Source organism: Neophocaena asiaeorientalis, unplaced genomic scaffold (assembly GCF_003031525.2).
Source record: "Neophocaena asiaeorientalis asiaeorientalis breed wild unplaced genomic scaffold, Neophocaena_asiaeorientalis_V1.1 scaffold504, whole genome shotgun sequence".
Classification (NCBI taxonomy): Eukaryota; Metazoa; Chordata; class Mammalia; order Artiodactyla; family Phocoenidae; genus Neophocaena; species Neophocaena asiaeorientalis.
The window spans coordinates 7,777,330-7,798,005 of NW_020174438.1; the positions used below are offsets into that span (position 1 = coordinate 7,777,330).

General features: G+C 49.2%; 3 protein-coding genes across 3 annotated transcripts in view; 1 reads left to right on the forward strand and 2 right to left on the reverse strand.

Annotated features, from left to right (window-relative positions):
* FHIP1B (FHF complex subunit HOOK interacting protein 1B) overlaps window positions 1–7,684 on the forward strand; it is a 21,232-nt gene extending 13,548 nt beyond the window's left edge. Inside the window, exons 7-12 of the mRNA XM_024756981.1 lie at window positions 5–55; window positions 269–432; window positions 863–1,642; window positions 4,123–4,301; window positions 4,461–4,623; window positions 7,162–7,684. Coding sequence (XP_024612749.1) covers window positions 5–55; window positions 269–432; window positions 863–1,642; window positions 4,123–4,301; window positions 4,461–4,623; window positions 7,162–7,523 — 1,699 coding nt within the window. The 3' untranslated portion in view covers window positions 7,524–7,684. The remainder of the gene's footprint in view (window positions 1–4; window positions 56–268; window positions 433–862; window positions 1,643–4,122; window positions 4,302–4,460; window positions 4,624–7,161) is intronic.
* Window positions 7,685–7,786: 102 nt separating this feature from the next.
* On the reverse strand, window positions 7,787–12,709 carry CUNH11orf42 (chromosome unknown C11orf42 homolog). Its single transcript, XM_024756982.1, has 3 exons — window positions 12,638–12,709; window positions 8,407–9,220; window positions 7,787–8,141 (listed from the first exon to the last, which is right to left on the reverse strand). Exons 1-3 carry the CDS (start codon window positions 12,707–12,709, stop codon window positions 8,008–8,010), a joined length of 1,020 nt encoding a protein of 339 aa, XP_024612750.1. The 3' UTR covers window positions 7,787–8,007.
* A 2,817-nt stretch (window positions 12,710–15,526) lies between these two features.
* OR52W1 (olfactory receptor family 52 subfamily W member 1) lies at window positions 15,527–20,423 on the reverse strand. Its single transcript, XM_024756950.1, is given in 2 exon segments — window positions 15,527–18,014; window positions 18,017–20,423. Coding segments are annotated over 2 exon segments (963 nt in total). The 5' UTR covers window positions 18,656–20,423; the 3' UTR covers window positions 15,527–17,690.
* Window positions 20,424–20,676: the final 253 nt, after the last annotated feature.

Genomic DNA, 20,676 nt, shown 5'->3' on the forward strand with positions numbered 1-20,676 from the left:
TCAGGACCCTACTGAACCTCAGCTGTGAGGATGTCCTGCTGCAGCTGGTTCTCAGGTACCTGTGGGGGCAGGGCTGAGGGATGGCTGATCCTGAACCCTCCGGGCCCTCAGGGCCTTGTGCATTGCTGGGGTGATGGGTTGCATTGGGGTTGCTTGTGTGTGTGTCCTCTCGAAGCCTGGCTTAGCCATATAGTTCCACTGATGATCTCCCAAGCCCTGTCCTTCCTTCCTGATCTATCCTGTGTCCCTTTTCTGCTGTCTTTCCCAGGTATCTTGTCCCGTGTAACCATGTGATGCTGAGCCAGAAGCCAGCTGTGCGCGATGTGGACCTATATGGACGAGCAGCAGACAAGTTTCTCTCCTTAATCCCACGCTGTTGTCGGCACCGTGCCTCTAGCCCACCTCGTCCAGAGCATGCCTCGTGGGCACGAGGTGGGCCTAGCAGAGAGGCAGGGAGAAGGGAGGACACGACGGGTATGGCCCGGGTTCTGGGGGAGCCTAGCAAGAAGGTGGGAGGAGGGAGGTGGCCGTGAGTGGCATTCCATCTTTGGGGAGGTTGATGAGGGGTGTTGTAGGGTGGATCCTTAACTCCACCAAAGAAATTTAGCTTCTGAGCAAAGCTGTTCCTTTTCTTCACTCCAGTTGTACTCTTCTATTTCCATTGTTTTTGTGGTGTTGGTGGTAATGAGGAGGGGGTGGTGGATGAGGAAAAGCTTAATTTGAGGAGTGGAGAGTCAGCTGTCTGAATCAGTCCCATGTTTCTTCTGCTTCGTTGCCTTCTCTCTTAGTTACCCAAGGTGTCTCATCCTTCCTCCTGCACCTCTGGCTCTTTGATCTCTCTTACGTGTTTTCCCCTCTGCAGGCCCTGGAAGCCCAAGCGTTGACTCCTCTTCTGTGGTGACGGTACCCCGGGCCTCCACGCCGTCTCGTCTGGCCCTCTTTCTGCGACAGCAGAGCCTGGGTGGCTCCGAGTCCCCAGCCCCAGCTCCTCGCTCACCGGGGCTTGCTGCATCCCCAGCCTCCAGCCCTGGCCGACGGCCCAGCCCTGTGGAGGAGCCCGGTGAGCTGGAAGACAATTACCTGGAGTATCTGCGTGAGGCGCGCCTTGGTGTGGACCGCTGTGTCCAAGCCTGCCGTACCTGGTCTGCCCCCTATGATGGCGAGCGGCCCCCTCCTGAGCCCAGTCCTGTTGGCTCCCGGACTAAGAAACGCAGCCTACTGCCTGAGGAGGGCAGGGGCGATGCAGGGGAAGGGGAGGTGGAGGAGCTGGGGAGGGGGGCGCTGGCTCTGGGTGTGAGGGAGGGCCCTGGCCACCTGCGCCCTCCCCAGCTCAATGGGGTGCCAGGACCATGGCCTGAGGGGGCCAAGAAGGTTCGTCGGGTGCCACAGGAGGGAGCTGGGGAACTACTAGAGGGCACCTCCGAGGGCGTGGCAGGACTAGAGAGCTTTGGGCAGGAGCTCCGGGAGCTGGAGGTGGCGTTGAGCAATGGGGGCGCTGGCTCAGAGCCCCCTCTAGAGCCTTCACTACCTCTTGAGGAGGAGGAGGCCTACGAAAGCTTCACCTGTGCCCCTGAGCCCCCTGGCCCCTTCCTCAGCAGCCCTTTGCGGACTCTCAACCAGCTGCCAAGCCAGCCCTTCACTGGTAAGCTACTTAGCCTAGGTCTTCTCCTTTGTGTACTCTTTGCATGTTCTCGACATGTTTGTGCTGGTTTCTGAGACTTCTTGCCCATGTCATTCCTGTGTACTTGCCTAGCTCCTCATCCATTTTGCCTGGGTCCCCTCCAGATACATATCATGTCATACTTGTGTCTCAGTGTCTGTCTGTAGTCTTCCATGCTTGTGCTGGTTTGAGTATTGACTTATGTCTGAGTCTTGTATGTCTGTCCTTTATGCATGTTCCTCCTCTTCCTCAGTCTGGCCATTTTCTGGGATGTGTGATTACGATATTCTGTGTTTGGTGTTTCCTGGTGAATCACAGCAATACATCTGAACCATGTGGAAGACATACGTGCTGTCCTGTATGTGAGGCACCTATAAATCATGCTGTTCCATGTTGTTCCCACCAATATATCTGTCTGGGTGTTGGGTCTCTTGTCAGCTCTTCTGTGGCCCAGGGTCAGCTCTCTGGTATACTTCTCTTCTTCAGCCCTGGCCTCCTTTCTCCCAGCCTCTTTAGAGAAGGGCTCAGTTTCAAGTTGCTCCTGTTCCCTGTCCTTGCACCTTGTTGGTTGCCCTGACTGCTCAGTAAGACTTTCTAAGGGTTTATGGTTAGTGGTAAGAACTGAAGCAGATAAAGTGAAATAACTCTCTCTGGGTAAATTAGATCAGTGAAATACCTCTATCAGGGCAAATGACAAAGCATGGCCCTGAGCCCCCTGGCTAAGTTCTTTTGGTCTCTCCAAAAGGCCTTGGAGCTAGATCTGGCCTGAGTGGCAGGGCTAACTCCTCTTTGTTTTTGTTTGAGAGCCAGCTTTACCCAGCCCAACCCTCATCTGGCTCTTGTCCCTACTCTACACCCCATGCTGGGGATTGGTGGGGAGGCTCTTCTGGGAAGCTGTGTAGTGCTTTGGACTAGACATACCTTGAGTTAGCATTCCATCTATGTCTTTGTTGCATGTAAATCACTTACTATGATGCTGGTACATTGCGAGAACTCAGCATGTGGTAGTTTAGGATTATCATCTCTTGGGTGCATGGCGGATACAAGTTGACCAAGGTACCCGCATGTCTTCCTGTTGTTTGTAGTCAAGTTATCGTGCATTGATCAGTACATGCCCTAACTGGGCCTTGCACAGCATCAGGCCTTTTGCTCTGGAGTAATGACAACTCTTGCAGACTACAGAAAATATGTCTTTTCATTTATTTAGGCTTTGCTCTGCTCTTTCCTTCTCTAGACCACTAGAAGGTGGTGTGCAGGTTTTACCACTTTCTTGAAGCGTTATTTGAAGTTCTGTCCTTTTTCTTCTTCTAAACTCATGTGAGCTTTTTCTCTTGCAGAAAAGTCCCTGGAGATGAGAAGGACAAAGTTATGGGTTATCTTAGGACCCTGCTAAGCTAGAGTTGTTTTAGAGCTAAGGCTAGTCATGTGCATGTGGAGTAAGAATGTTCTAGGATCTTTCTCAGGATTCAGTGTCTCTTGCCCTTCATTGTTCTCCTGCCTCAAGTCTTAGTGCAGTTCCTAGGCACACTCCCTCTCCCTGACAAATCCCTGACCAGACAGACTGTGATGGTTCTACAGTCCTAGTGTTGGTGATCTGGCTCAGTTGAGGCCAGTTCTCCCGGAAGATCATTCTAATCCCTTCTGCCATCCTCTTTTCCACCAAAGAGTCTGTCCTGAATCAGTTTTCTCTGGCCCTGAACTAAGCTCTTTTTTCCCTACAGATTCTATTTCACCACCTTGGTTCCCCGCTCCTGAACAGACCTGATTTCTTTTCTGGTTCTCCAAAGATTCCTCCCCTAACTTTAAGTTGACCAATCTAGTCACCATCTTTGCCTTCACTATGCTTTCTTCTTGCTTTATTTCTGACTCAGGTCTAGTGTTATCCACTGTCTTGTATGTAACCTGATTTCTTCTTTTGGTCTAATCACTTTCTCACTTGTTCTTTCTTCAGTTGTCATCTTGGGTGCAGCTTTTTAAAAAACTGAGAAATATTACATAGCTTATGGTTATTATTGAATACTTATAACTTGCTAGACTTTGTCCTAAATGCTGTGTATCAGTATCTCTTTGATCCTCTTAATAACCTTATGAGGTGGGTGTATTTTCTTATTTTACCAAGTAGGAAACTATGCTTGGAGAGTTTTGATTCATCCAGTAACTTAACTAGTAAATGGTAAAGCTAAAATTTGAACCAAGTCTGTCTGATTCCAGAGCCTGTGGTCTGGCCCTTCAGCTAAAATGTGTATAAAGCTGGCATCTGGACCTCTTGTGGGTCCATGTGGTGTCTGCCATTTTATCTCCTCCAGAATAGGTGGTCACAGGATATTTAAACATGCAAATCATTTTCTGACACAAATAATTTTCATCTAGTGGTGGTGGGGGGTTTCATTTTGGGGAGGAATGCGTGTGATGTGCATTGTGTTTAGGCCTTGTATCCTTGTGCCCACCCCCCCTCACCCCAGGCCCCTTCATGGCTGTGCTCTTTGCCAAACTCGAGAACATGCTGCAGAACTCCGTCTATGTCAACTTCCTGCTGACGGGGCTGGTGGCCCAGCTGGCCTGTCACCCCCAGCCCCTGCTCCGCTCTTTCCTGCTCAACACCAACATGGTCTTCCAGCCCAGTGTCAAGTCCCTGCTGCAGGTGTGCGATGCATGCATGCATGGGTGCGTCCAGGCTCCATGGTGGGCCAGGCCCACAGCTGGAGTGGCCCTGGGGGGGCTGGGAATAGGCCCAGTGGGGCTAGAAAGGACTATGTCAGTCTAGAGCCACCCAGAAATGTCATGAAGTTGTGCTTCATAGGTGCTGGGCTCTGTGAAGAATAAGATCGAGAGCTTTGCAGCCTCCCAGGAGGACTTCCCAGCACTGCTATCCAAAGCCAAGAAGTACCTCATTGCCCGTGGCAAGTTGGACTGGACGGAGGGCCCTGCGGCAGGATCTGCCCCCCGCCGGTCTGATTCCCTAGGTGAGGCCTACCCTGCCACCACCTCCCTGTCCTCCCTAGGCAACTAATTAGCTCAGGTAACTGAGTTTCTTATTAAGGTTGAAGCCTTGCACCGGGAACTAGGGAGTTGCAGAGAGTAGAGTCTTGATTTTGCCCTCAGGTTTCTGGGCAGAGGAAAAACATAGTTCTGTCCACTGAGAGCCAAACCAACAGTACCAGCAAAAACTACTCTAGAAGTTGGGGACGGGCAAGGGGACAGAAGAGTCTCTAGGTTGAGATATTGTTAAAGCTTGGTAAAGGACATGGCATTTGACATGGGCCTTGAGAGATGGGTAGGACTTGGGTAGGCAAAGGAGTGGGATGGCTTTATTCTTTTGTTCAGGGGACAGCATGAATTGTTTAGTTGGAGCAGGGGATTTGGAAGTTGGTGGAACAGTTGGTAGTAAGGTTGGAAAGATTTGGTCAGAGCAGAAGGTTCTCAGCATAGAAGTTGGGCTAGGCAGAGGTTGTAAACTTTTAGGCAGTGAGAAACCATTGGAGGTTCTTAGATCTGGGAATGGAGAGATAAGTGTGTTAGTTCATGTGCTAGTTGCACTGGAGCTAGGAGAAAATGAAGTCAGAAGAGCAATTGGGAGGCTTATGCCATAATGCAGATGTGACCTGTGAGGCTTGAATTAGAATAGTGGAAATAGAAAGGAAGAATTTGAAAAGGTGGAAATGGGAAGGAAGTACTGGCAGAGTTTGGTGAGTGGTTGTGGGGTATAAGGAAGAAGGAAGAGTTAAATATGACCATGATATTCTAAATTTAGATCTTTCATCAACAAGTATCTGAGTGCTTGCCATATGTGCTAGGTGTTGTCTGTGATACAGGGGACTCAGGGAGGTACAAGATGTGATCTTTGCTTTCAAAAAGCTGATAGTCTAGATAGTGACTAGAGGATTGTCATAACTGAGGGAGCAAGGTCCCAAAGGTGGTGGAAGTAAGTGGGAACCAGAGCACAGGAAAGTTTTTTTCCCCCTTTGAGGCAAATGAGGAGAGATCAAAGGAGGAAATGTTATGTACAAGTGGAGTTTTGAGGTGTGGAGGGAAATTTTAGGCAGTCGAAGTCATCCTTTATTTGCTAATTGAAGTAGGAGGCAAAATAATATGCTGAGCAAGAGAGCAGAGGTGAGATGGGGGCTTAAGGAGGAAAGTGTATAGGTTGGGAAGAGAGTACCAGAAGGGTTATTAGATAGCTATGAAGGCCCAGCTGAAGTTCCTTAGCATGATTTCCTCATGGTCCAGTACCAGGAATTATTTCTTGCTTCCACAGTCCTGGTACTGTGTTCACTGTGGAGGGCCCAGGGATATAGAGGTAAATAAGACAGAGTCCAAGCCCTTAAACTCACAGATTAATGTATGAGGTAGAAGACATGAGAACAAGTTATTAAAATGCAATGTGATAGAGCAGTAAAATGGGAAGTTAGTGGAGGGCAAATTAGAGGAGAGGTAGGGATGGGGAAATTAGGCCAAGGATGAAAACATTGAGGAAAGCAAAATTAAGGCAGAAGGGGCTACAGAGGCATGAAAGGAGCCTGGAGGGTTCCAGGAGGAGCACATAGGTGTGGATGCCAAAGCAGGGAGAGTTTCTAGAAGAGGTGGGAGGAAGTGTGTAGAGAGTTTCTAGAAGAGGTGCGAGGAAGTGTGTGAACCTGGTTGTAAAGGACTCTGAACGCCAAATCTAATATATCTGTTTAGCATATCTCTATAGCCATTATTAGAACTCGAGAATGGGAATGGTATCATGATCTAGAGACTAGATCCCTAGAGTCTAGGCCCTAGGTCCTGGACAGGGCCAAGAACAGATCCAGAGCCAGCAATCTAGGAGGAAGGAAATTAGAGAAGAGAAGGCAGTATTTTAAATGGTTCATTTGAGTCTAAGCTGACATGAAGTTGTCTGGCCACAACCAGTGGGAGAGTGGCTTTGGTGGATGTAGGAGAGGAATTGGTGGAAGGCCAAGTGGTGGCACAGGAGAGCAGAACTTGGAGGGACAGTGGTGTGTGACAGATGTGATAAAGTCACTGAACTATGACTGCATATGTAGCACCTGTGGGTATTGAAGGAGCAGGGGTGTGGGTGAGGTGTTACAGATAGGCAGGGGAAGGAGGAAATGTCTAGAGGATTGACCCATCTAGTATAGGAGGGTGCTGGGCAGCAAGAATAAGGGCATGTTACAGACTGAGGAGAAGGAGCTTGGTGATGGTAGAAGAGTGATTGGAAAGGGAGGCGCAATAAGAGAACCCCTCAAGGTGAAGGGGCCTGGAGAAGGGAGGGGTCTTGTCTGGGAATGAAGTATCTGAAGGGTTGACTGCCTAAAGACTGAGCATGATGGTTGGCTGTTGGGGAGGTTGGGTAGAGGGAAGGAGGCTGGGCAGGCAGCACCTTGGTGTTAAGAGTTCTAGTGGAGAGGTCCATGCCCCTGGGGGAGTGGGGGTGCGTGGGGAGGGGAATCTCCTCTCCCAGACCAGGGAACTTTGCCTGACGCCAGCAGCTTCACGACACTCCTGTTTGTTCCCAGTGAAGAGCCGGAGGCCATCCTTGGGGGAGTTGCTCCTGCGGCATGCACACAGTCCAACCAGGGCTCGGCAGGCGGCACAGATGGTTCTTCAGCCTGGGAGAGACGGCACAGGACTTGGCCTAGGTGGGGGCTCCCCTGGGGCATCAACACCGGTCCTACCCCCCCGGGGTGGGGCCCCTGACCGCCAAGGTGAGGCTCTGCGAGTCAAGAATGCTGTCTACTGTGCAGTCATTTTCCCTGAGTTTCTCAAGGAGTTGGCTGCCATCTCCCAGGCCCACGCTGTCACCTCGCCTTTCTTGTTGGATACTTCAGAGGAGGGATCTGGCCCTCCCATCTCAGGCTTTGGGCCCCTCAATCCTTAACTTTCTTCCATGGACAATCAGGGCCTTGAGTGGCCTGTGCTGGGGCCAGGGTGTAGGCTCCTTTTTATGTTTGGAGGCAGTGGCAAGAGGACTTTTTAATTTATTTCCAATGAATGTTTTCTGGAGAACTTGTTGCAATATGTATAAAAGGGAAATCTCTATTCTGTGCTCATTCTTCTTTCCCACCCTTTTTCTGTAGGGCTGGGGCCCCAAGAAAGTTGTACATGGATGGGGAAGTGGTCAGGGTGTTTACTCTCTGGCGAGGACATGATGCCAAGGTTTTGAGGTACTTCTTATGCCTTTAGAGGGTGAGGGGACATGAAGCCTGGGGAAAAACGTTGGGACGTTCCTCCTCCAGACTCCTACAGGAAGAAGCACCATGGGCCCAGGACGGTTTGGGGGAGCAGCAGCTGATGTTTATTGGGGACCAGTATCCCTATGTCAGATCTTGGGGGCCTGGCCCCCTGCATCTCTCGCCTCAGCTTCATTCGTCGTCACTGTCGAACTCCGAGGACAGACCCTGCAGCAGGGGCAGGGACATGGAGTGCCGCTCGGGGTCCCCAGGGCCCCCACCCTGGGCTCCTGGTGCGGGGCTTCGGGGGCTGAAGAGCCAGTTCTCTGCCAGGGTTGGGGATAGCCACAGCTTGACTCATGCCCTTGTCTTTCTGCCGCCCTGGTCCCTCCCTCTGGTCTTCTGTGCTGTACCCACCCCCTCACCAGGACCATGCTTCCATCTCGCCCTCCCCTGGCTCCCTCACTCCATCCCCCTCACCAGGGTCCAGTGTGGAGTTATGGGTGCCCCACACACTCCTGGGCTCTACACCCCACGCCCTTTCCCTCCACCTTATCCCATCCCTCTCATCTTCATTTCCCCTAGCAGTACCTGACAGCATCTGGGGCCCCCTTCGGAAGGGGTTTCGGCCCTTGTAGGAGAATCTGGGTGGTCTGCCCTCTGGCCCTTCCTGGGGAGATGGTGAAGGTGGGGCTGGGCCAGGTGAGGGCACATCAGCAGCTTCGGGGACATCGGCAGGGGCTGACATGGGGGCCGGAGGTGGCCTGATGCTGAGGTCGGGTCTGACCCAACTGGCCCCATGGGGCAGTGGGTCTTTGATCAGGGGCTTCTGTGGTCCCAGCACTCCCTTGGGCTGCAGTGAAAACTTGAGGCAGGAGAAGGCAATAGGCAGTGACCGCTGTAACCAGAGCAGTTGGGGCTCCCGGGCTGTAGGCAGCAGTCCCAGCTGTAGCCAGGAACAGGAGAAGACCTGGTAGATGACATAGATGCTGTGGGTGCTTCGGAGCCAGGGAAGAGTCTGCTGTAAGCTCACCTGCCCTGGTGGCAGCAGCAGGAAGGCCACCTTCTTGCGCAGGCCACCCATATGTAAGCGGATCCGGCAGGGCTGCCCATCCAACAGTCGCATTTCTTCATAGGCTGTCTCTGCTCGGCCATTTGGTGAGTATTCTCTAGTGCAGTGGGCAAAGGCACCTTCAGAGCCTGCCTGCTCCAGGAGGTTCGGTAGTGGCCCCACTGGTTGTAGTGCCCGCCGGCCCTGCCGACCTGGCAGAGCCAGGCGGGTGTGGGCTGGGCGGGACTGTTTCACTAGCACACCCAGTAGGTCAAAGCAGGCTGCATCCGACAGGAAAGGTACTGCCACTACATTGGGCCCAAAGCGCTCCTCTGTAACCTGCAGGTGGCCAGTTTATAGGTCAGGGACTGAGTTAGGGTCAGAGTTAGGAGTTACCTGGTAGCCTACTCTAGCTTGACCCTCCCATTGTCAGTGCACACTGTGCTCATACTGTTGTGCTTCCTGCTTGTCTCCCAGTCCCCTCTAGCTAAACCTGAATCTCTACTCTGTGCCAGACTCTGCTAGATACTGGGAATGCATTAAAAACTGAGACTTTGTTCTTGTCCTGATATAGCTCAGAGAGCAAGCTGTGGAGCAGATGAGATGTGATTTAACAGCCTTTGTCTTTGATAGAAGAGGATCAAGGATAGTTTCTAGGTGGTAATGCTTTAACTTTGAAGGAATTAGCCAGGTAGGAGAATGGTCAATCCAGGCAGAGGGAACAGCCAGTGAAAAAACTTACAAACTAAGAGGGGCATAGTCAGGAAAGTATACTTTCATATTACTTAAGTGTAGGGTGTGGAGAGGGACAAGCACACAGGAGCTTGATTATTCAAGGCCTTGTGTGTGTGCTAAGTGATGGGACTTTTATCCTGAGGACAGTGGGAAGCCACTTGAAGGGTTCTGGTTAGGAGGGGCACAATTCAGATAGGCATTTTAGAAAGTTAATTTTGAATAGGAAGGCATAAAATAAAGAGAGAGAGAAAAAGTCAGTTAAGAATATTGTAAAATTCCAGGCAAGACATGGTGAGGCCCTGAACTAAAATAATGGGGGAAGGTATTTAGGTTATAGAATTAGTAGAACTCGGTCACTTAAGGGGTGTGGGAAAAGGCATCCTCAAGGATTAGGGTTACATGGGTGATGTCATTAACCAAGAGTGGTTACACAGAAATAGGTTTGGAAGTCCACACCGCGTCTATAACATCTTAGTATACACCTTCTGCCCGAGCTTCAGAGGGTAGTTCTCTTAGGGATTTGAGGCCTCATCTTTGTAATGCTAGTTCCAGTAGGCTTTCACAGATTACAGTTCCTCTTGGTTTGGTCCTTCTGGCCTTTTTGTGCTGGGTAACCCAGTTCTGGAAAATTTAATTTCATGACCAACTGGGAAGCCCTGTAAGATCCTCTCTAGTAATTGTACTTAATTATGATCTTGACTCATCCAAGATATTGTTGACTGAGACTTCTGGCTCTGTGTTCTGCTAAGGAGCACACACAGTTCCCTCTTTGGGCCCCTTTCACGTTAGGGTCCTATTCCTAAAATGCTGTGTGCTCTACTTCCCTCCGCCAGACCCCCAATCCCATGTGTCTGTGCCCCTACTGATGGCATTGCCCACTTTACTGGCTTTCTTGTAGAATTTACCAATGGTCCCTTAAGGTTGATCTGCTTTTTGCTACGCAAAGCTGTTTTGGAAGTGCTGCCCCCCAGCGTAAGGGGGGGCGTAGCTAGTTGTGTCTGGACTTTACACAAGCTGAGGTAGCTTGTCACTACTGTCTTGTCACCTAGCTAAGGAAATAACTGGTGCTCTTTGTTGATCTGCATGGAAGAATTTCCTATCATTCCTTCTCCTTTGTTTCACTAAGATATGGGACATTTAACTTTTGGGTGGGGGCATAGGTCTGAAGAACAGGACCCTGAGAAGAACAGTTGGATTTCCAGGGGTGAGAGCAGAGCAATGGTGGGTTAGCATTTTTGTATAGAATGCTCTACCTCATGACAGTGAAAGCATAATCATCAAATATAACCTCAGAATCCCAGCCTAGCTGCTCATTTGGTGCCTAGGATTCTGTACAAATGAGACGAATTGGAATGTCTCCAGGAGAGGTCCCTCTAACAGGAGTGTGATGTTTCTTATGGTCTAAATTTCTGCTAAAAGGTGATTAAGCTGGAAACTCTCTTTCAGAATATAGACATGAATTTGCCATGGAAGTTTATTAGGCCCTTATTCTTATCCTGAGGGCTCCAGTGGTTATCCTAAAGCAGGAAAAATAAAGCACTCAACTCTATGCTAGGGTGAACGTGTTCTTGGCAGTCACCATTTGAGACCACGACCTGCTTCCACTGCACTTCTGGGTAGAATTTCTGAGGACTTAGAGGCCTGCAAATTCAGCTCTCCCCGGGGCAGCCCAGGAAAGTGATGGTGGAAGATTATCTTCCTGGAGGTACCTTGACGGGTTTGAATTCTGAATAGGGAGCCCTTGAGCCACATTCTGTTTTTCTACAAAGTGCCCAGTAAATCAGCAGTTTTGGAAGAGGAAACCAGGTTACTCAAAGGTATCCTACTTCTTGAACTTGTCACATACTACCAGTGATTTATCCTGAACGTCCCTACCCTGACTTTCCTGGCAATTTTCCATTTAAATAGGACAGGGAGTTTTTCTGATACTCAGAGATGGTGTAGCTTTTTAATAGTTAAAGACCCCATTTATTTCACCCTAATTCTGATTGATCTAGTCCAGGACCAACCTCTAACGCTGCTGAAACTAGTTGCTCTCATTCTTGGGAGGACCTTGGCTCTTCTCTTTCTGCTTCCTTGGGAAGCTGACCTTTGTGGTGAGCTGCTACTCCATTGCAGATGGGAGCTACATGCCATTAAGGCTGCTTTGAGTTTGGTAGGCACTGCTTTAAGATGATTGTTTTAAACTTGGTGGGCTGCTTCCTGCAAATGCTTTAAATTCACTCTCCTTCAGATAGCCTGACCAGAACCTGATCCCTAAATTCTCTAATATCAGAAATTAGTGTCCATCTAGATTTTGTGGGGTTTTCTGGACACCAGCAACTCAGAGCTGAGATCTGCCTGCTCCTGGAAATCTGTATATTTGGCTCAAAACCCAAATTTCTCATTCTGTGGAAGTTAAGCTGGAGGGAATATCTGTGAAGAGGTCAAAGGTAAAGTTCAGGTTCTTTAGAAAACGTAAAAGGCCTTTCACCGTCGGCCCCTATACCTCTTCTTCCTCATTTTCACCACTAATTCTTTGAACCCTGTTCTAGAGGACTATTTGTAGTTCACTAATTTACATTTTCTTTCTTTCTCTCTTGGCTTTTGCATATATTCTGCCTTTAACTAGTACACTGTTCACTCACACACACACCCCGCCCCTTGCTCATTAGGTGTTTATTAAGCACCCTTTATGTGCCAGGTATTCCTCTTCCCTCCATGTGAATAACTCCTATATGCCAAGCTAGAATGTACTCACTCCAGGAAGCCTTCCTGACCTCCTAAGTCTACCCCTGACTTAGCACTTCTCTTTTCTGCTCTCATAGCTCCCTATCCATTGTCTTTCAAGGAACCTTTCTTACTGTTTTTGCAATTGTAATTAAATTAGACACTCTGTGCAAAGCACTTAATGCAGTGCCTCACACATAAGCCGGCGCTGAGTAAATGTTCGTTATTATTGTCTTTACGCTTCCAACTCCTTCCAACTTATAAACTGCCCAGACCCATCTAGGTCCCACTTCGTTACTTCCTCTTTAGCCCTCTTTACTTACCTACCTTATCTTTGATGAGGGTCCAGGTAGCATCAGCTTCATCCAGTGTCAGCAGGTGAGGGGTACCAACCAACATGATGGAGTGTGGGAGGGGTTAGGTAGGGCAGTAGCTGCTGCGGAAGCTCCAAGCTGCCCATGGAGGTGAGGCCCCAGGCCCTGGACTCTGACCTACTACAGCATGAGGTCATAGAGGTCCTGCCGGGTGTTGGGGCCTTGGGTGGGGAGAGGGCAGTCGCTTTCATAGCCTCACTGTACCCACCACCTGAGTCCATACTCTTTAGTCACCTATTCATTCTCCTGCTTTAGGGGAGGTAGATGCAGGTTTCCATTAGGGTGTGTTTGTATATGTCTGTATGTGTGTGTATATGTGTGTGTGTGTGTGTGTGTGTGTGTGTGTGTGTGTGTGTGTGTGTGTAGTTCTTTGAGTTCTTTAAGGAAACAGTATCAGGCCTGTCCTCCTTAAAGCAATTTGCTATGCTATCTTGTCAGTTGCAGATGACTTCTTTGTGAGGTTGGATTGGGGTCCTGAAGGACATGGGAGAAGCATAGATCAGGACTTAAATTGAGAACAAAGCAGTGGCGCTCAACCTCGGCCATACTTTGGAATTACCTGGAAGCTTTAAAAATTACTGGTACTTGGGTCCTAGTCCCAGAAATTCTGGTTTAATTGGTCTGGAGTATGCCTGGGCATCAGGATTTCTAAAAGCTCCCCAGGCAATTCTCATGTACAGCCTAGGTTGAAACTCATTATTAATGAGTGGGTTACAGTTGCAGTGAGAACCAGGTGTGTGTAGGAGGGTGCCATGCTGAGTGGTGACAATGTGGAGGATAAGAATCGAATTGGGATAATGTTGCCTTAGTAACTGGAGAGAACTTTCAGGAAGCCAAAATTACCCAGCTAAATTTAAGGAAATTTTTCTTCATCCTCTACTTCCTTTCCAAGCCTGCTTTGTATCTAGTGGGTACTCTTCCTTTATGGCCCTAATCTATGTGTGGCTTTCACTTGCGTCTCCATCCAGAGATCTCAACCTGGTGTTTTGCTGGAGAAGAGTGGTTTTTCCTTGGAGAAGAACCACTCTAGAGAGTCCTTCTAGTAGCTGCTTTCCCACTACACTCCTGTGTGCCCACGAAGACTCCTTGTGTGTGGGGAGCATCCTCCCCTATCCTTGCCCAGCATGTGGAGTTATCCCACAAAGTGGGCCATTGTCTGAGGTGACATGAGCATGAAGCACTGGGAAGGGTCCTACCGTGGTGGGAGAGAGTGTTACCAAGAAAAGTTTCTTCAAGGAGAGGTGACTGGCCCCAGGAGAGGGCTGGTCTTCCTAGAGAGCTGAGAGTTTGGGTATCAGGTCTTTGAGCAAAGGTTTGGCAAGTGAGCATGGGCCTGTGCTCCAGGAGAGGAATTAATATTCAAATATTTGTTGAAATTGAATGTGTTAGGGGCTATTCCAAACACTTTGAATGCATTATCTTAGTTAATCCTTTTAGTAACTTCTTGAAGTAGGAACTATCATTTCCCCATTTTACAAGTGAATTAACAGGCTCAGAGAGGTTAAATAAACTAGTGCAAGGCATACAGTGAATTAATGGAGGATCTGGGATTCAAATCTGCGTCTGCCTGATTCCAGCTTTAACCATTAACCAGTAGTTCCTTTTGGTGAAGGGAGAGATCAACACGTTCCTTCTGCTCGCCTGAGTGTGGTGGGAGGGGTGTGTGCCGGGTGGAAGTACAACGTGATGTGGTGACAAGGAAATGGGCAGGATGAGAGAAGAGCTGCAACAGACCAAACCGGAAACCCCGAGCTTCCTGTACGTGAAACCAAGTCTCTTCCTCCTACTGCCCCTTTAGCGCATTTTTTGTTATTGTTGACAAGGAGAGGTCACCTGGTAAAGTACAACTGGCACCTCTGTTCCCTCAGAAAGGAATTCTGAGTGTGAGGTAGACAGAGACAAGGACAAGAGACACAGACGTGGGGCAAAACTGACCAACAGTGCAAGGAGACAGATGCAGAGGGACAGAGACATTGAGACACAGAGTGATGCACTTCTGTATCCTGAAGGGGGTCCAGAATGAGAAGGGGGTGGTTGAAATAGGGGTGCAAGGATGATGAGCTGTTGGTGAAATCAGATGAGCCTCTCTTTCAGATTTTTGTTCATAGAGGGAGCACGGAGGGGAAATTGGGTACTGTTGAACTCCTCGACCAGAAGCCCATACCTCTGTCTTCTGTCTTCTGTGGTCTGAATACCATGATTCTCTAGGCTCCCTAAATTCCATCCTGCCCTTCTCTAAGTAAGTCCGTCTTTCCTTTCAGCTCACAGAGTCTGGAAAGTACATGACAGCTGAGTTCTAGGAGCTGATGAGCCCAAGGCCTGGGCTCTTTGGGCCATATCCTGTTCATGGGTTTTGCCACCATGGTAGCACGTTCTGGCGTCTCCCTGGGAAAAAAGGCACAGCTTATCAGCATATCTGAGGAGTGACCAGAGTGGAGAGCACAGGGAAACAAACAGGTAGGGGCTGTTATCCGGAGAACATGCTGCTCTCTGCAAGAGCCTCCAGGGCAGTACAGAATAGCTTGGATAGCAAAGACTTCAGAGTGATCAAGAGCCCTAACAAGTCTCTTCACTTCTCTCAGGCTACAGGGATAATCCTATAGGTCCCTAATCGCTTATTTGAAACCTTTTGGGATGGATGTGTTTTGGAATTCAGAATTTTTCAGATTTTAGAAAGGGAATATTGTGCCTTTATGATATATAAAGGAATACCCCAGTGAGATTGAGGGCGGTGCCCTGTCATCAAACCCATCAATATTTCTGTAGCTAAATGTATGAATATTCACACTAAGTGAGATAAATAGTATATATATGATCATGACGGGTCAGGCCAGATTTTGGGTCTAAGTTATGAAAAAACGATTGTTTCTTCAGAGATGTTTTACTTTGTAATTATAGGTAAGGGATTATGGGCTTATAATTGTTCTCAGGTGGTGGTGAGGAGTAAGCGTGCCGGCAAAGCCTTCTGAACACACTGCACGCTAAGCTATGTATGCGATCTCAATCCAAAACAAGAGGTAAATGTCTGCGTGGGTGGACTTTCGGCTTAGCAGTGAACAAGGTACAGCTTTGGACTCAGCTGCCTTGGGAGTTGTGCACAACCATGGAGTGAAGGTGCCTTAGCAGAGAGGCTTCCTGTGGTGGGAGGGAGACAACTCACCGTTTTTGAACATCAGCTGCACATGATTTCCCTTTTCACGTACCAGAGGCGAAAGACAAAATGTGGTGTGTGTGACACATGACTGTCACGCATTTCTTTATATTTCTTTATAATAATGTTGTAATAAGTATCTTACTGCATACATCTTTGTTCACATCTCTGTTTTGTCAGGATAGATTTATTGAGGAGGAATCACTAAGAGAAGGATGTGTACATCTTAAAGACTCATGACCCATTAGGATTAGAATTTTGTCACAATTATCTGTAAAATCATTGCCTGGAGGGCTTTTTAACTTAGAACTTCATGAAAAAAGATTAGCCTTGAGAATGACTGAGCCCACACTTGGGTTGAGGAGAACCGTAGATTTCCTCCTCATCCACTTGGCTTCAGCATTAACACCTCTGAAAATCACACTGAGCTCCTGGGCTATCTCTTTAGTTCCTTGTTAATGAGGACCTGGTGAGACCCCACGTGGCTCTGGAGATGGCATCACTTGCTTTTTCGGATCTGCAGCCCTCCTGTGTGATATCCCATGGTGCTTGGTCCAGCCGTCTGAGTGGTCCAGATTGTACTGGGCTTCAGGTCTTAATGGTCTTCAGGTCTTAATGGCTAACCCTAATACCCACGGTTATGATAGTTTTCCCAGAGAGCTTGGGTCTGCCTGTGCAGCCCATAGCTTTCTCTGACCTCATAACAGTGACTCCCTGCCTTTTGTCTGAGAATATTCTCATTCTGGATTTTATGCTGGCATGAAAGATTTTTTTGTGCAATGTCCTTGCAGTGTGGAGTCTTTTAGCAGAAAGTGAATCCCGTGTTGGGCAATACCACGACGCTTCCTGTTTAATATCTCTGTTCTCTGGAAGCCACAACAGTGTGAAATATTCCTATTTCATCATATTGCACCAGCATCGTGTGCTACTCGTGATGTTGGCCAGAACAAATGGGGGTTCTATTTGATGAGGATTTTTTTTTGAGAATTCTACATTCTGGCTCAGGATGCACAAAAGGGCAGACTGGTAAGAGACCATAATGCCTCGACCTCAGGCAAACAGGTGAAATATTAAATACAACGATTTTCTGGGATATCAAAATTTCTTTCAGTTGGACCCCTGGCCCCTGAAGCTGCAGGCCCAGGGAGAGACATTGTAGCCATTAACTCCCGAGACTTGGGCAGCGCAGCGAGGGTAGCGGGAATAGTGATTACACATGAGACCAAGAAGATTCTCTGAACTGAATATGTCTTAAGGATCAGGGTCTTTAGACAAATTTGGGACTCCGGGGCACATTATCCAGATTCTCAGAAGGTGGGGAATAAGCCTGTTTAGCTCCTTCCCTAAGGACAGACTGAAAACAGCATCTGGCTCCAGGCATAGAGGGCTGTCATCCCAGACAGGTACCCAAGCACTTGCCTCCAGAGGCAGTGTCAGTCTTCCCAGGCTCCCGGGTCCAGGATCTGTAGAGGAGCTTTTGTGTGGGAACAGGGGCAGACTTAGGTTAAAATGATGGGGCAGAGTAGGGGGAGGAGGAGGAGGGTAGTCTTCTTTAAGTTAAATTGTGTGTACTGTAATCCCATGATAATTCCCTGGTCCCTTTTCTTATTTTCTCTGCATGGTAACATGTGGTAGCCTGTCTCCTGCCTCCTCCCAAGCAGAATGCATGGCTAGGCCAGTCTACATATGCCAGTGGTACACACAATAGAGCCTTCACAGCAAGTATCTGTCGAGTGATTATCACAGTCATAGGCAGACCATGGGACGAAGATGACATAATCCATACCTCCAGACCCCAGACTCCTCTGAATGTCCCCCCACTTCCACCCCCAGCCTCCGTTGTTTTCACTGCCTATTAGAACTGGCTTTTTCTGAGTGCAAAGGTTCCTAGGAGCTGGTCGCTGATCTGCTTGGTGCGGGCCCCGTAGATGAGCGGGTTGAGGGCAGATGGTAGCAGCAAATAGTTGTTAGAAAGAAAGATGTGCATGGGCTTTGGGATGGTGTGATGACCAAAGAGGCGTGTGAGGTATGAGAAGAGACCAGGCACGTAGAAGGCTAGAATGAGACAGATGTGGGAACTCCATGTACCAAAGGCCTTCGCACGGGCTTCCCGGGTAGGCAGCCGCAGCACAGCGTGGGCAATGAGCCCATAAGAGCCTGTGATGCCTAGAATATCTATACACCTGACACGGCCAATGGAAGCGCCAGCCCATACAAGTTGCTGGCCCGAGTGTTACCCCCGACCAGCTCCACCACCGCCATGTGTGCACAGTAGGCGTGGTCTGTGGTCTTGGCTCGGAAGTGCCCAAATTGTGCAACCAGCAGAGGGAAAGACACAACAACTGCCACAGCTTTCAGTGCCAGTGCCAGGGCTGCATAGCCCTCGCGGGCTTTGGTGACTAGGGCGGGATAGTGCAGTGGATGCCCTACTGCCACAGCACGATCACAGGCCATGGCCAACAGTACACCAGATTCCACGACCATTGGTGCATGAACAAAGAACATCTGGACCAGACAGGCAACGTATGGCACAGGCTGGGGCCCAAGCCACAGCACAGCCAACAGCCCTGGAGCTATAGATGTGGCTAAACCCAGGTCTGTGACTGCCAGGGTGGCCAGGAGCAGAAACATGGGCTTGTGCAGTGTAGAGTCTATCTCCACCACTGCCAGCAGTGCTCCATTGCCCAGCAGGGAAAGCAGATACATGGGCCCAAAGACCAGTGTCAAACAGGCCTGGGCAACCCCTAACTCTGGAATGCCAGTCAGTATGAAGAAGGTTGGGCGTGAGAAGGTGGAGTTGGACTGTGGAGCTTCTGCCATCCTGTGGGGTCAAAGCTTTAGGGCTCATGGGGGCATCAGTCCTGATAGGGGAAGGACAAAGGGAGAGATGTGGGGGGTGTCTCAGTGGCATAGATCCATCCAGGTATGTGTAGGAGTGGTGCAGGGCTGGGAGGATTGCACTGTTATAACCTTTGACTGTTTTGGATGGATAATCCAGGTCACAACCCTAGCTGGGATGGGAGAATCCTTGTGCCTGAAAGTCCATGAGTATTGCAGGGGGAGTAATGGGAGACAGTGGTAGTGAAGTGTGGTGTCACTGCTGCAGTGGCTAGTATAGCTAGAGCCCTCCATTTGGAGCTCAGCTGAGAGTGGAGCAGAGATGAATGTTTTTCTTCCTAAGGGTCCAAGTAGAGTCAATTTCGGTCTTGTAGATGGGGAGAAGGCCAGTGCTGGGTGGGGATCAGGCCTCAGGCTGGTTTTGTCCCTGACTGTGTATCCTTAAGCAGAACTCCTGGGCCTCAGCTTCCTCAGCTCTGCAGTGCAGGTGAGCGCAGTGATCTTAAGTGTTGCCCAGCTTTAACATTCTGGGCACCAACCCACAAGAAGAAAGAAGGAGGGTAGAGAGAAAGGGAGAAACAGGAGGAGGAGGCAGATGGGACCTGGAGTGAAGGCTGATGTGACAGGAGAAAACCTCGTGGGTTTTTGGGGTGTGGGATGTGTATTTTATTCTTAACTTGATGCTGAAGTAGTGAACTTGAACGTGGGCTGGAGAATTGATGCTGGGCCTGGGAAGCAATGGAGAAAGCGATGGCAGCAAAAAAAAGGAACTTCTCTGTCTTCTTTCCTTCTTCACGAACCAGAAGGGGGTTGCCCTCGAGTTTCATTCCTGGGGTGCCAGAGGCAGAACAGGTGACAGAAGGGGAGGAGATGGCACTCAACCCAGAGTGGCAGCCAGAAGAGGAAGAAGCATCTCTGGTGTTGGAGGAGGCAGGATGGGTGGAACTAATTCCTCCCAGAATCTAGCCAATGGCAGAGACTTAATAAAGGTTGGATGGATAAATGAAGGAGGAAGAAAGCACCAGCAGAAGACTTGGCTGGGGAAAGAGCCTAAGCACCGTGTGTTTGCAGCTTCTCTTCACCTTGACCAATGCCTGTGGGGCCCTTTCTACCCACTTCCCTCAGGACCCTTACCCCTCCCACCTGGGCCACATTAACTCTTCCCTGTTCTGCCTCTGCTAGCCTGGGTAACTCAGGAAGTAGAGTAAGGAGGCAGGGATGGGGGCAACAAGGAAGGAGACTGACTTTTGGCAGTGGAAAGATCTGGGTTCGAGGAACACTTCCTCTGGGAGGTCTTTGCTGACTTCCTGATATCTGGAGAGAAGACCTTGTTTTCTTTATTCTTTAATAGCATCAGTTCCCCTCTGTTGTAATTACTTGTCTCTCTCTCCCCCACTAGACTGAAAGAGTTACAGGCAGTGCTTATTAGCCTCAATATTACCACTGCTTATCACAATGCCTGGTAGTTAGTTGTCTATAAATAAATATTTATTGCTCCTAATTGTGGGACAAAATTGCTGGCCCAAACAGCCACGCAAACAGCATTTGCTAACAGGGGCTCCTACAGTTTCAGAAGCCTTCAGTATCCATGGAAATGAAAAAGAGTTATTCACCATCATCCACACGTCCACTGAGTAAAATTCTTTCTGCTATAATGAGACATATTCTAAAAATCACCACACTATGTAAGATAATATAACGAAACCACAGGGCCTATGGGAAAAATGGAAGTAGGGGCACAACATTAACAACTTAATCAGTGACACATTTAAAAAAGGATGGGAGGGGCTTCCCTGGTGGCGCAGTGGTTGAGAGTCCGCCTGCCGATGCAGGGGACACAGGTTCGTGCCCCGGTCCGGGAAGATCCCACATGCCGCGGAGCGGCTGGGCCCGTGAGCCATGGCCGCTGAGCCTGCGCGTCCGGAGCCTGTATTCCACAACGGGAGAGGCCACAACAGTGAGAGGCCCGCATACCGCAAAAAAAAAAAAAAAAAAGGTGGGAA